Source organism: Danio rerio, chromosome 2, assembly GCF_052040795.2.
Source record: "Danio rerio strain M-AB ecotype USA chromosome 2, GRCz13ab, whole genome shotgun sequence".
In the NCBI taxonomy this organism is placed as follows: Eukaryota; Metazoa; Chordata; class Actinopteri; order Cypriniformes; family Danionidae; genus Danio; species Danio rerio.
The window spans coordinates 7,781,787-7,797,500 of record NC_141022.1 but is presented as its reverse complement, the minus strand read 5'-3'; the positions used below and the strand labels follow the sequence as shown (position 1 = coordinate 7,797,500).

The following is a 15,714-nucleotide window of genomic DNA, read 5'->3' as shown; positions in this document are numbered from 1 at the left end:
TATTGACACTGAGCCTTGTTCTCACAAAGTCCACATTCACTTGAAGTGAGCCTAAAATCTTTTTTGTGAATTAAGAGATTTTTAGCTTATATTTGGCATCTGCTACTGTCACTAAAACACAGAAGTGGAGATAGTTCACCCGAAAGTTTCAATTGTCAACAATTACTAACCATCATGTTGTTACAAACCTGTTAAAGACCTTCATTCATCTTCAGAACACAAATTAAGATTTGTATTATAGTCTGCGTTCATGACCACCGTGCGCTGATGTGTACCCAGGACACCTGCGTGCAACTTCCTCTATTTGAGACTAAAGCACAAGAGTACAGGGGGTGTACGTCAGCAGCACGACCAAAAGCAACACACTTAAATGTCTCGTGAAATTAAAATTAAAATGTACAGTAGATGTTAGTTTTAAGGATATCTATTAGCTAGTGTGCTCCAAAACAGTAACAAAATTCACGTTTAGAAAATATAAAACTGATAAAAACACCCAAAGTGGCAGTTTTCAATTCCGCCTAAATGGATCAACGATTCTTACTTTAGTTTCTCATCAAATCTTGACCAATCAAATGCTGTCTAGTATCTGACATGCCCCGTCCCTTTCAAGACGCTTCTCATTTTCTTTTCATTGGATGCGCTTGAGCTAAACCACTCTTAAGGCTGATTTATACTTCTGCGTCAAACGCACGCTTATGCTATGGCGTTGATGCATAGCCCTACGCCGTGGCCGTCGGCTTCGCTGACGTGCACCTCTCAAAAAATATAACTACACGTCGCAATGACGTGTAGCGCAAGCTCTGTGATTGGTCGGCTTGGTAGCGATGACGAGTCTGGGCGGGACCAATTGGAGCAGTTGTTTACAAGTGTGGAGTCCCGTGAAGGAGCTCCGGATGGAAAGTTTTGATTTGTGTTTACCTCATAGTTAAAGTTGTTGCACGTCCACCGGTTTCTGCCTCAAAATGAGCGAGTTTGAGCCACTTGAACATTTAGGAAGTGTTCAGGAAAAGCAAAATACCAGCGAAGAAACTCGACAGAGAGGAACATTTACTCCTCACTGCCAACTAGCGTTTCGGAAGTGTTAATGCAGTCCAACAGAGACAGCGCCAATGACTGTAAAAAATATGGACGACGCGACAGCCCCTTTTCCCATTGAACGCTTTGAGGGCAAAACGCCTGCTTGACGGGCACAAACTGTCGCAAAAGACTGCTGAAATTGGAGCCTTGACATGCGCAGAAGGACTGTCTGATGGAGCCAGAGGAGGAGCCGCGAAAATGAGCCGAGTCGAGCTTCCAACCAAACGCTTTATGTAAAATTAACCACGCCCCCTGAACTTATCAGCATGCGTTTGCTGTCTTATCAACACAAATGCATGTAATAACGTTAACAAATATGAGGGTTTTATATATTTAATCGTGCCAGCTCCAGGCCGCAGCGCATAACCTACTCGCGGCGTCGCGGGCTGATTACGGCTCGCATGCGGCAGCGCCGGCTCGCTCGGCCGCCGCATCTGGCTCGATTGACTCGGGCTGGATTCGGGCAGTGAGTCCAGGCATCCGGAGTACGTCCAGCAGAGGTAGTCAGTCTGAGCTCTGAGGGGTAAGTCTTCGGCTGAAATCTAGCTGGAACTGGCCCTAGTGTATTTTGCTATCTGGGTGGCTAGGCGTGTATCAGCAAACTAATAAAGCCCGAAAAAAGCCCTGAACTTAGCGAATAAACAGTGTTCCACCAGGATCATGTATGTCAGAAACTATAGTTTACTGCTGAACTCATTTTGTCATGGTAAAATAACACAGAAATCGAATAATAACACTTCAGTCTCCTGCCGAAGCTCAGACGCGCTGCTTTGAGAAACTGTCAATCACAGCTGTCAATCACGATGACACGCCCAGCATTAAATTACTGCTAAAAACAAACTGTTTAAAAAAATGAGGATCTGCACCTATTTCAGCACAATAACCAGTGCCTTAATCGACCAGAACCATCTTTCGGGACAGTTTATTGCAAGTGTAATAATTTTTTTTATTTGGGCTCAAGTCTCCTTCATTAACACAGAGGAGGCGGGCTTTATGACTTGTACTGCAGCCAGCCCCCAGGGGGCGATCTAACGGCCGAAACCTTCACTCAAACGCAGGCTTGCGGCACACTTGGACAGCGCGCAGAAGTATAAATGCACAGCTACTCGCATTGCATGCGCCGTGGGTTACGCCGGTCACTTGACGCAGAAGTATAAACCAGGCTTGACTGGCAAAGCTGTGAAAACGTTAAAAACACGCTATTGGTTGTTTTTTAAAGGGGTGGGGCTACATTATGTCCCGCCCTTTCTTTATTTTTCAGTTGAGATTACATCAAACATCGAATAAAATAATGCTCATTTCAAAGCACTTCACTGGACCTTTAAAGAGCACACTGCTCTGGTAAACGTGCACCCTATACTGACACTGAGGAGAAGAAAATGTTCAATAAAGTTTGTTATGTGAGCACAAAAGTATTCTCGTAGCTTGATAGTTTTCTGATTGAACCATGTAGTCTGTTTTGAGGATTTTTGGGGAGGCATTTTTCTGAACATTGAATGAGTCAGGATCTTTTCTGTCTAAGGAGGATGAGGAAGCTCTCGGATTTGATCTAACATAACTTGATTTGTGTTCCAAAGATGAACGAAGGTCTCAGTTTAAAATGACTTGAGGGTAATTAATAATAGAATTTACATTTTTGGGTGAATTTCTCAGATGAGAACTAAATCCAGCATGGGTAGATCCTCTAATAATTCTAGGAACTGCGAAAACATTCCTCCAGCACAAAAAGGCTGTATTGTTTTCCAAGCTCACCTGAAGAGCTGCTTTTCAAGGAGACTTGGTCATTCCACATGAGTTGGGTCCCAGCTTACATGTCTCCCATCATGCAACGTACTCAGGGCAGCCATTTCTGAATCCTCCAACCTGAACCCAAACACCTGAGCGGCACAGCATTATGAGTTTGATTTCAAAAGGATGATGCAACTATGATCAAGTACAAACTAGAAATAGGTGAGTCGAAATCAGCTAAGAATAAATAGTCAATATATTCTCAGTTTAGTGGACTGTAGCCGTCTCTGCTAATTGTAGGCACACAATGCCGTAACACATCAATATAAGGTTAAATTTAGTTCAGGTAACCACAATTCAACGTCTAGCAAGCGTCTAAGGACATCCAATAATGATGTCAAATGACGTTGATATTTGGTTGATTTTAGGTTGTGTTAGAAAGTGACCAAAATACAACATCGACCCAACATCTTAAACCAACGTCGAATTGACGTCAAATACTGACATTTATTCATCAGGTATGGCAACCAAAATCCAACATCTGATATACACCATGGTGGTAACGTCCACACAACGTCAAGCTGTAACATCATTAGTTGATATTTGGTTGATTTTAGGTTGGACATTGACGTGGGTTCTGACATTAACCCGATTTTCATTTCCAAACAAAATGCAACGTCCCCCGACATTGGGCTACAACATCAATCTGATGTCATGTTGATGTCTTGTGCCTGCTTGGTTGGATTGTAGGGAAAAAAACTACTAAAAACCTCTTATTTCAGCTAATATTATGTAGTTTATTTCAGGATGCTTTACCCAAAAATGGAAATTCTATCATTGTTTACTTTCCCTCAACTTGCTTCAAACCTGATTGAGTTTCTTTCTTCTAATGAACACAAAGGAAAATATAACAATGTTGGAAAACAGCCAATAGCCCCTTTTAACACAGTGATACCGGTAAATATCCGGAAAATGTGCGAAACGACTTTACCAGTACATTTAAAAAAGCTCTATTCACACAGGCGAGGACGTTACGGAATTTTTCCGGAAAATTCACACATCCATTCCAAAATACCGGTAAATTCTGACATCATCAACCAGAAATGAGCTCTAAACGGCTGCGCTTGTATTTGTAGAAATGAGCTCTAAACGGCTGCGCTTGTATTTGTAGAAATGAGCTCTAAACGGCTGCGCTTGTATTTGTAAACATTTGACTCCATTACAAACTCTGTGGATGGACAAGTATTGTGAACAACTTGGATGAAAACATAAACAGAAACACTTTTGCCTGTCGAGATGTACATAATATGGCTGCGTCCGAAACAGCATACTTCCAAACTATACACTACGCGAGCCGAGCAGTATGTTTGAATTCACCGAATTCGAAAATCAGTATGCGAGAAGTACCCGGATGACTTACTACATCCGGCAAGTTTCTGAAGTGCGCATTCCATGCACACTGCCTTATCCCATAATGCCCCGTGAGAGAATTCATAAATGGGACCAAAGAGCTTAGAATCACCAAGAGGCGACACTCAAAAGAACATTCCATTGCAACAGCAGCGCCCAGATTCCGCCAGAGAAATAATTCTCCGGAAAGGTCTGTATGTGTGAAAGGGGCTAGTGTCTGTTTTTTTCCAATTCTTTGGAGTATCTCGTTTTGTGTTCAAGAGAAGAAAGAAATTCATAAAAGTTTAGAACCACTTGAGTGAGTTATGATGAGAAATTTGTAATTTTTGGATGAACTATGCTAAGTTTGACGACACACTATTGTAGCATAACATAATCTTGTGCACTTTGCTTTTGCTGAAAAACCACAGCTTTAAGATGACACAACTTAGAACTTACTTGGCAGTTTTCATAGATCCTGTCTGGTTTGGTGGACTTTGGGATTGTGACAACTCCATTCTGAAATTAAATGTAGAAGCAGATTAATGAAAACCGTTCTAACCGCTGCTTCTGAATTATATCCGACACATGACACACTGGAAAAGAAAGAACAACTAATCAAAATGGGAGATAAGACTATCATATATTGCATACATTAATATAAAATTTTTCCTAATATTATGAAACTATTTTTAACTATACATTTATGGACATGAAAGGGTTCCAACAGGTCATAAAAGTTCTGATAAGTCTTGTCATTTTAAAATGTTGAGATTTAATGACATATTTTAAGTCCAAGTGATGGAATATCACAATAGTGCTATTTTTATAATAATAGCCATGTTAATTTCACTTACTTTTTGAGTGCCTTGGACAATAATTAGCTTGTTTATTGCTTAAAATGTTAGTTTCCATTTTTCAATATTCAATACTCACAAAACGTTATGAATATTCAGCTTTAAGGTGAAATTTCAGCATCCCCCAAAATGCACAACAACCTTCACAGATTAACTTCATTTGACCTTCTCTAGACTACCTGACAAAAGTTTGGAGAAGGAATAATCATGGTTTGGGGTTACATTCAGTATGGGGGTGTGTGAGGGATCAAGACATTTGTGCTGCCCGTTACATTACAAACCACAGGAGAGGTCAAATTCTTCAGCGCTCCTTCTCATACTTCAGCCTTCACGTCAAAGTTCCTGAAAGCAAAGTTCAAGGTGCTCCAGGATTGGCCAGCCCAGTCACCAGAGACGAACATTATTGAGCATGTCTGGGTAAGATAAGGGAGGAGGCACTAAAAATGAATCTAAAGAAGCTTGATGAACTCTGGGAGTCCTGCAAGAACGCTTTTTTGCCATTCCAGATGACTTTATTAATAATTGATTTGGTCATTGCAGAGATGTATGGATGCAGTCCTCCAAGCTCATGGGAGTCATGCACAATATTATTTTATTTTCCACTGCAGCATGACTTTATATTCTATACTGTACATTATTTCTTATTTATTATTTCTTTCTGTTTAAATGTATTTTGGTAAAATAAGTGTAAGCTAGAGGCCTTTGCCTTTCATATAAGCCACTTCTGATAACAAATGATCAACTGAAAATCAAGTTATTATTTGTTCTACCTAAAACATGGATAAGGCGACAAGACCTTTGTCAGGTAATGTATGACTTTTGAATGCTCATGTCTAATTGTTCAGTGTTTCTCTACTTTTTGCAGAACATGCTGTTGAAACTAGTTTTTAATCCATGAATGTGGGCTCTTACGGGTGCTGGAAATGCTTAAAAGTGCCTAAATTTGAATCTACTGTAAATGTAAAAACTAAAACTGCTTAGATTTCAGGTTAAAGAGCTTGAAACTGCTTGAAAATGTAATAGTTTTGCATTTGTAATAAGCTATCTTGGTAAACAGGTAATAAGAACATGTGCATGTGCCTGCCTTGTATACATATATGGGTCATTCTTCAACTACTTTGGATCATATATCCAAAAATCTATATAATTTTGTTCAAATTTCTCTTTCTTTGTCAAACTAATAATAAAACCTACTTTAAAAAAAATACTAGCTTTCTATAATATTTATTTCATATTATTAAACCTCCTTTTAGGTGTCAAAATCAATGTTTTCACTTTGTCGCACACCCAGAGTTTTAAACTTCATTGAAAATAACATTTTAAAATATTTATCTGGTATCTATTCATGTATCTTAATTACGCACAAGTGAAATAATTTAAATATTTTATAGTTATTAATGTGAGGCTATTATCAATATTTTTTTATACAAAATGTCGCACAGTATCAGTGTCATTTCCATCACAACGCTGTAATGTCGCTTTAAAAAGTTTGTGTGAAAGATTATTTAGGTGGTTTCTAGGAAAATTAAAAGTGCCATCTGATGCGAACATCCATAACTCCTGCTATATTGCACAAGTTTAATGATAATATTCTAGATACCTGTATAAAGTGCAATGAGGTGAGAGGAACACCTTATCACTGTATTTGGGAATGTGTGAAAGTGAAACCCTTTTGGCAAGATGTTATTGAAATAATTGACCAAATTTTATTAAATAAATTACCATTAGATCCTAAGATTTTTATCATGGGTATATTTCCTGTCAGCCCTCTCCTACAAAGCAAAGAGGTCAGATTCATAAACGTGCATTTTACAAGCTAAACGTATTATTGCTCTTAATTGGAAAAATATAAATGAATCTAGAATAGGAAAGTGGATTAAAGAAATGGCATTGCATATGTCAATGGAAAAGATCACGTACATTGTCAAAAAGAAATAAAATGTGTTTGAAGATATCTGGAGACCTTTTAATAACTTTCTAAAGTACAATGTAAATGTTGACAGTCTACTACAACTAGAACAAGCTTAGGAATATGGGAAGTATCATGGTCTAAACAGACTACCTGCTTTAAACATACACCCCCCCCCCCCTTTTTTTTTCTCTTTCCCTTTTTTATTATATTTATTTGTTTATTTATTTTTATTTTATTTATTTACTTATTTATTATTATTTTATTTATTTATTTTTAAGGGAATGGGTTGTTGGGAGGAAGAATGGGGGGTAAAAAGTTTGCTGTGCCTTCATGATTATTGTTCTGTAATTGTGTCATCTGTTGTGATATGCAAATTGAAAAAAGTAATAAATATATTGTACAAAAAAAAAGTGCCATCTGAGAACGTGTTCATGATGGAGGGAATTTACATTTTTATCAACAACACTAGAAGAGAAATTAAGGTAAATATTGCTTGATAAGGAAATACATTTATTCTACGTCATTTCCAAACATGCTGTACCTTCAAAGATGTTTTTAAAAACCAAACAAAATGAAGGTGAATAAGAGTGTTTTGTATACGTGAAAGGCTGGTATTAATTCAAAGCTAAACGCTGAAACAATTGGTCATTTTTTTCACAATAAACTGTTGAAATTGTCCACCACTGTCATTTCCATCACCACACAATATTTAATTTCTTTCCAGTGGGTGCAGATGATGTATAGTAATTTATTCAAGTTTGAAATGATATCAATGGCTAAACAATCTCTTTAAAGAGCTGGAAAGCATGTAATGTAAGCGGAACCGGCACCTGAATACTCCAGCGGATGCAGATTTGTGAAGCGCTGCGGCCGTATTTCTTGGCGAGCTCCAGGATGTGTGGGTGAGTGAGAGCTTGACCTTTGGCCAGAGGACAGTAGCCTTCGAAAACAATGTTCTCCTTCCGGCAATGTTCAACCAGCTTCATTGGCTGCTGGAAAGGATGAAACTCCACCTGCAAGTGCAGCCAACACAGTGAAACACAACCAAACTGAAATAAAAACAGCGTCAATTACAGCAAACATTACAGCAGTCCATCTCCATGTGTGTGTGTGTGTATTAATGAAATAAAGTTGTTTTGGATATATTTGATACAAGATGTGGTTTATGCATGACTTATTGCAGTGTTTTCCATACCCTGTTCCTTGAGGCACACCAACAGTTTGGATGTCTCCCTTATATGATTCATTCACTTCAGGTTTTGGAGTCTCTTCTCTCTTTCTGAGTTGATTCAGGTGTGTTTGATTGGGGAGAGGTTGAAAATGTGGACTGTTGGTGTGCCTTTAGGAACAGGGTTGGGAAACACTGACTTATTCATGGCGACGCAGTGGCGCAGTAGGTAGTGATGTTGTCTCACAGCAAGAAGGTTGCTGGTTCGAGCAACGGCTGGGTCAGTTGGCATTTATGTGTGGAGTTTGCATGTTCTCACTGCGTTTGCGTGGGTTTCCTTCGGGTGCTCCGGTTTCCCCCACAGTCCAAAGACATGCGGTACAGGTGAATTGGGTAGGCTAAATTGTCCGTAGTGTATGAGTGTGTGTATGTGTGAATGTTTTCCAGACATGGGTTGCGGCTGGAAGGGCATTCGCTGCGTAAAAATGTGCTGGATAAGTTGGCGGTTCATTCCGCTGTGGCGACCCCGGATTAATAAAGGGACTAAGCCGACAAGTAAACGAATGAATGAATGACTTATTCATTTATTTTATTTTCAACCTTTTATTAATCAAAGGTTGCCACAGCGGCATGAACCGCCAACTAATCCAGCATATGTTTTACACCGCAGATGCCCTTCCAGCTGCAACCCATCAGTGGGAAACACCCCTACACTCTCATTCACTCACATACACTACAAACAATTTAGCTCACACCACTCGCCTATAGCGCATATCTTTGTACTGTGGGGGAAATCGGAGCACTGGGAGGAAACACACGCCAACACGGGGAGAACACACTGACTTATTGTATTTGTTTAATGTTAAATGACAAAAGAATTCAATCACACCTGGTTAACATGAGGCACGATTCCACCGCAATCCTTTAACTCGTTCAGGTGAGGGATCAGAAAGTTACTCACTCCGATGGCACGACACAAACCTGCACAACGTGAAGGGACTTTATATACAAACTTTACCTGCGATCATTTCAAAACAGAAAATTGAGCGTAAAAGAGCAGAACCTTCATCATAAAGCTCCTCCAGAGCTCTCCAAGTCTCCAGTCGAACCTCTTGACTGGAGCGACCAGGAACCATGGAGTCCGGCCAGTGCATCAGGTACAGGTCTAGCAAAAGAAGATGATTCAGAAGCAATTACAAAGACATGATTACAATGAAATGCTGAAAAAACGCTGTATTTTTAGCCGTCTGTATATTTTTCGCATTTTTCTGTTTGACGGAGAGATTATTTTCAACACATTTCTACACATAATAGTTTTAATAACTCATTTCTAATAACTGATTTCTTTTATCTTTGCCATGATGACAGTGAATAATATTTTACAAGATATTTTTCAAATAGTTTTAGCTTTAAGTGGCATTTAAGAGCCTAACTAGGTTAATTAGGCAAGTTGGGGTAATTAGGCAGCTTGGTGCATAACAATGGCGGTTTTTCAATATGCGTTATTGTCTGTACTTGTGTCCTCGTTAAACGTCATCAACTGTCGCCGAAGACCTGTTCCAATTTAAAGTTCACATCTTGCCATGTACAGATGAAATTCCCAGATGTGTATTTGCTCCGCCCTTTTTGCCAAGGATGCTTCGAGAGGTGACTTGTGCGAACTTCCAAAGCACAAGTATCCTAGAATGCATTGCAGCGTACCCTGCGAAAGCTAATGGCGGAGGAGAAAACCTGCACGGTTTTAAAAATACTCCCCTGTTGTGTTACAAATGAAAGTTTTAAGAGTTTTTCAAGTGAGAATGTAGTTGTTTTAAACTCGAATCTGCAGTTTATTTATAAAGACAGCACGTCTTTGGCGATGTGCCTCAGCTTATGCAGACTCTGCCCCCAAGCCTGTTAGCGGGAGCTTCCTCATCACCTCCCCAGGTGAGAGCAGCTTTACATCAGCCAATCCATCACGAATGTGCCGCTGGATTGCATCTGTCCATTATGGCTAATACATGATATTTATTGATATTTAATACATTTTGTGCATATCTAATCAACAGTTTTTGGTCTTATAAATCAATTTTTATGTTATCAGGTGTGTTATTTTGTTACCTTTATAATTGTCTTTAATTAAGTTACCATGTTGTACGAGGTTTGTCTTTGTTTACCAAATTGCTTAACGTTATCTTGATTTCTTATTGTGTACGTCTTGTACTTTATACTTGTATAATGTTCATTGTAGTTTATTAAATCTAATATTCAAAGACTGGAAGTCTGCGTTTAATAATTTATTTCACTTCATTTATAGTGATTTGTTTACTTTTTCATTCATTCATTCATTTTCTTGTCGGCTTAGTCACTTTATTAATCCGGGGTCGCCACAGCGGAATGAACCGCCAACTTATCCAGCAGGTTTTTACGCAGCAAATGCCCTTCCAGCCGCAACCCGGGAAACATCCACACACACATTCACTATGAACAATTTAGCCTACCCAATTCACCTGTACCACATGTCTTTGGACTGTGGGGGAAACCGGAGCACCCGGAGGAAACCCACGCAAAGGCAGGGAGAACATGCAAACTCCACACAATAACGCCAACTGAGCCGAGGTTCAAACCAACGACCCAGCGACCTTCTTGCTGTGAGGCGACAGCACTACCTACTGCACCACTGCCTCGCCTTGTTTACATTGTCTTAAATCAAAAATGTAGATTTATAATATCAATATAATAATAATTATAAGGCCTTGCTGTATATAATTAAATAATTTTATTGTTAATGTACAGTGATACCGATGAATCCATGGTGAGGTAAGTGACGTTACAAAGTACAAGTACCCGACTTGTGTCCTCGCATCCTTATGAGTTCGTTCTTCCAAGTCTGAACTTGGAACTTGAACTTGGTCATGGGGGCGCCCCGAGTTCAAATCCCGGCTCAAGGACATTTCCCAACCCTAACCCCCTCTCTCTCTCCCACTTCACTTCCTGTCTAATTACTGTCCTGTCTAATAAAGGCAAAAAGGCCAAAAATAAATCTTAAAAAAAAAAAACTATGGTTTATTCTGGAGACAATTAAAAATATATAATAAAATTGACCTTAAAATGGTTTAAAAAAAATTTTAAACTGCTTTTATTCTAACCAAAATAAAACAAATAAGACATTTTTCTTTTTACTAATGCTTAAGATTGTGACATTTTTTACCTAAATAATCTACCCCCAGCCTGGCACATGAATCCCGACAGGCTTGTTTGGTGCTCTGATAGCCGTAATCTCCAGGCCATAGTTTGGTGGTGATCCAGAGTTCCTCCCGCTGTACTCCACTCTCAGTCACTGCTTTTCCCAGAGCCTCCTCACAACCATAGCGCTTAGCTGTGTCGATGTGCCTTATGCCACACTCCTGTAGAGCATAAAGCACTGCTTCATGACTGTAGCCTCCATAATGAGATGTACCTGAGGAATGCGAGAGGACAGCAATTCAAATATACGAGTGATGAGACAATAAGAAAAGGCAAAAAAAAATTGTATTACACCAAAAATTACATCATTACAATCGGGGACTACTCATCCTTGTTGGATATATTCTGGCAGTGCTCAAGAATTGATAGTTTTTAGGAAATGGTGCACTCCGCCATCAATGATATTTTTCTAGATCTTCATATTCCTAGTTCATTTGAAGTACTTTATCTGGCAGATACTCCTATTAATCTTAAAAAGGAAGATAGATATCTATTTAAGATATTCTTAAATATTTGTTACTGACTTCTACAAGGATCTGTTAAGATTTCAACTACTCATTTTCTACTTCATTCATTTCATTTCATTTTTTGTCAGCTTAGTCCCTTTATTAATCCGGGGTCGCCACAGCGGAATGAACCGCCAACTTATCCAGCACGTTTTTACGCAGCGGATGCCCTTCCAGCCGCAAGCCATCTCTGGGAAATCATTTTCTACTTATAGTATGTCATTATAGGTATTAAGGACATGATTTTTTTTAATACTCGTACCATCTGTTTAGTTATTACACGTTACTAGTATTTCATTGCGTACTAGTCCTTATTTATTAGAGTAGGCTTCTAGTAAAGATTAGCTACATTTGATAGATTATATGTGAACTGGGCAATTCTGATGGTTACTTGTATTCTTATTCAGAATTTCTAAATAAATACAATATCCCTGTCACTCCTCGTGAGTTTTCCATAATAATGGATGCTATTCCCCGTGGAGCCATATCTCTTCTCAAGAACTCTGCCAGATCCCAGAGTTCTTTGTCAATAGTTCATCCTTTTGATACAATGATTGGAAAAATTTGTTTTATATCTTCTCCCTCTGGTCGGAACAAAAGAATTTGACAGTTGTTTTAGGCAGAGCTTACTTCTCTTCCATATATAGTGTACCACTGGAATGGCTTATATGAGAATATCCCATGGAAAAAAAGTGTGGACATTATCATGCAAATACTTAATAACCAATAAAGTAAGAGATGTCTCTTACAAATTGCTGCACTTATTTTACCCTGTTAAACTTTACATTAAAAAGATGTATCCAAATATTGATACTTCATGTTCCTTCTGTGGCACTGAAGATGAATCTGTGTCCCATATGTTTTGGGAGTGTACTTATGCTAATTTATTTTGGAAGGATTTCTGTTTTTTTGTACACACCTTTTCCTCTCAAAGTTTATCTTTGTTGTATAAGGATATTTTATTTGGATGTCATAACTTTCCTAAAGAAGACAAAGACAAATATTATTTGATTAATTTATTTATTTTGCTTGCTAAATTCTACTTACATAAATGTAAGTTTCAAGATGTCAAGCCGTACTTCCCTGTTTTCTGCAAGGACCTTAAATCTTACTCGGACACTCTTATTATTTCACACAATCCTAAACCTCATAAAACTATTTCATTGTGTAAAGTTCACAAGATATTTGTTACTCTGTAACTATTATTTTCACACCTGACTGTACTACCCCCTGGCATTTATTTATTTTTCTGTACGTTCTTTACAGTAAAAAAAAAATAAATAAATAAATAAATGTTAACTGGGCTTGCCATACACAGCCATCGGAATGTTACCAAACACTAACGTTGTCAAAGCATGTGACAAAAGCCTGTAAAAGACTCGCGAGTCAATCAAACAGCGTGTTTAAGTCGACTTATTATTATATTGTTTATTATATTGTATTGTTTATTATATTGTATTATCATATTGTTTCTGAGCCATACAAATAGCAGCAAGCAGAAAGTACAACGTAACTAGAATAGCTCTATTCGTGCCTGTGTTCAGTAAGAAGCAGTATAAACATCATAGCTCTAACGTTATGGCTAACTTACATGCATATTCCACACATAAGTTTGTTCTCACCCAAACCCAGAATGGGAATGTTCAGTCCATTGTGTAGTGGTACCGCTGGACAGGACAGCGCAGTGCAGCTAGTGGGTTTTGTCACCATATTTTACTCTGCAGCTCGCCGGCTGAGTTCTAACAAAACCATATCAGTTATGCAACTCACTAGCGCTCTCTGCAGGAACGAACATTCAATAGCAGGCACAATGTTTTTCAACGATATGAGGATATACAAACCATAAAGCACGAAATCTGCATTAAATCTATCACTTGAATTTAATAAATCGCTTTTAGACGAATATTTTGATTGAACAAACTGAACGCGTTTCTAAAAGCAAAACCTACTGAACCAATGTTTAAAGGAATCATTTGGACAGGATTGACTCCTCGAGTCAGTGAACCGACAAGTCCAGTTTCTCATATGGCGTACGAGAGCTGAATTATTTTTGTAGATGCAAATCACATTAGGATTCAAATCGTTAGCTAAACATGTCTGTTATTTAGTGAATATTAATGTAGTGTAACGCTTTCATCGCTTACACATTTTATTATAAAGAGCAAAGTTTACCACCAACATTCCTCTCTACCCTCGACCATTAAATGGAATGACTTACGGGCGTTGAGTCGGTTCATTGGAATGAGTCGACTCAGGGAATAGATTCAAACAGCTGTCCACCTAAGAATTTATTGCGCATGCGTGGGAGCAAGTAAACTTCCTTCTGGACTGGAGTTTCGTATGATGGGAATACCATGAGGTACAAGTTGATTTGTCCTGTTTGAAAAAATTATTGTAGTCATATTTAAGTCCATAGATCTGACGACGTCATTTGCAAAACTACGCGCGTTAACTCGACACATGCAGTGTTTTCCAGCCTTTTTGACAATGTTTTTTTTTTCTTACAAAGAGCAATCTAAAGCTAACAGTCACACAAAAAAGTTGTGGTGGCAGTTAGAAGAAAGGCATCTTAGTTATAATGGAATCACAATCATTCCCTGTGCCTTGCATTTGCTCTATTTATAGTTTTGATTGAGTCATTAAACAACTATTAATGCATCAGAAACTTTCAGAATAAAACTTTTTTTTAAAGTAGAGAAAGTATAAACATGTTTAGCTGAAATGACAGTAAATTTGCTCTATGGAACATGTACGTTTGGAGTTATGCATTTATAGAGAAAGAGATCTTATATTCTAAAACTATGCATAAATCAGCAGAAAAAAAAAACAGAAGAACATCAAAGTTGTGAAAAGTCTTTACAATCTGAAATACCTGTTTGAAAATATTTTAAGGCGTGATTTATTTAAAAGTAGGGATGCAGTGATTATAAATGTTGGTTGTACGATTATAGTCTGAGAAAAAAATCACGGTTTCACAGTTATCTCGATTATTTGCATTCATTGATTTCAAAACCTCACTAGTTTAAAATTGTTTTAAATTTCATTTTGTAGTTCGAGCCCAACTAAATTTTTGTTGCCGTTCTAATCGTTCAAGTTCATTTAATTGAATATATAAAAATCAGTGGATATCATTGATGCATTTTGGGTAAAATTGCTCATTCAATGTGTTTTTGGTCATTATCAATGCACCAGCAAAAATAGACCCAGCGGCGAAACTATCACCCCACTGCTGCTTCAACGACGCTCACGCCTCATGCTGACGCACTGCTTCTGCGTGCAGTATGAAATCTGTTAACATGGACGCCAATAAAAACACACGCTCTGCTCACGCTTGCGGTGTGAAACAGGTTCGAGTCTTACAGCACTCTCTCCGAAAACACTCGGTTGATCTCGTCTGGCATTCGGCGCCATTATTTGTAACTTTAAGTGAGTTTGCAAATCTGTATACTTTCCATTGCTTCTTCCTCAAACTTTAGCCGTTTGCAATTCCCGTGGTCACAAAAGCCCTATCATCTCAAATAGGTGCGCCTGAAAATTGTGAGCGTGTTGCGTCGTGTGCGCATCCCTCCATTGGAAATAACGAACTTGCACGAGCGTGCCTTAGTTAATAGCCCCAGTCATAGTCAGTCCAATGTGTGCAGTTATTAGTCTTGGTGTACAAACTAGTGCACAGCTGGCATAACTTTGTTTAGTTGCTGCAGTTTTGTTTCGTGCAGAAACGCGGTGTTGAGAAGCCTTCACGATTAATTAACTGTGACGAATTAAATCGTGGTTAATAGTGAAGCTGGTTAATCATCGCATCCCTAGTCATAAGGATGTTTTCAAGTATCTTCATTTTATCTATATCAATTT

General features: G+C 38.4%; 4 protein-coding genes across 12 annotated transcripts in view; 2 read left to right on the top strand and 2 right to left on the bottom strand.

Annotated features, from left to right (window-relative positions):
* The window catches only part of zgc:110366, a 16,182-nt gene extending 2,576 nt beyond the window's left edge, over positions 1–13,606 (bottom strand). Inside the window, exons 1-7 of one of the 4 annotated variants that reach the window (NM_001017779.2) lie at positions 13,485–13,606; positions 11,322–11,570; positions 9,195–9,296; positions 9,021–9,112; positions 7,794–7,976; positions 4,654–4,713; positions 2,830–2,954 (exon numbers count right to left, since the gene is read on the bottom strand). In NM_001017779.2, the coding sequence (NP_001017779.2) occupies positions 2,859–2,954; positions 4,654–4,713; positions 7,794–7,976; positions 9,021–9,112; positions 9,195–9,296; positions 11,322–11,570; positions 13,485–13,572 (870 nt within the window). In that variant the 5' untranslated portion in view covers positions 13,573–13,606 and the 3' untranslated portion in view covers positions 2,830–2,858. Of the gene's footprint in view, positions 1–2,829; positions 2,955–4,653; positions 4,714–7,793; positions 7,977–9,020; positions 9,113–9,194; positions 9,297–11,321; positions 11,571–13,453 lie in introns of all 4 variants that reach the window. The other 3 variants (XM_087239416.1, NM_001291346.1, XM_087239415.1) reach the window with 3 other exon arrangements.
* LOC147846195 (uncharacterized) overlaps positions 1–15,714 on the top strand; it is a 1,020,765-nt gene that overhangs the window by 147,567 nt on the left and 857,484 nt on the right. The window lies entirely within an intron of this gene.
* Positions 1–15,714, bottom strand: part of apoltp (apolipoprotein lipid transfer particle homolog) — a 597,023-nt gene that overhangs the window by 268,257 nt on the left and 313,052 nt on the right. The window lies entirely within an intron of this gene.
* Positions 14,176–15,714, top strand: part of extl2 (exostosin-like glycosyltransferase 2) — a 47,107-nt gene continuing 45,568 nt past the window's right edge. For 2 of the 3 annotated variants that reach the window (XM_087239590.1, XM_087239589.1), the window contains exon 1: positions 14,176–14,221. In XM_087239590.1, coding sequence (XP_087095716.1) covers positions 14,217–14,221 — 5 coding nt within the window. In that variant the 5' untranslated portion in view covers positions 14,176–14,216. 3 annotated transcript variants of the gene reach the window in all.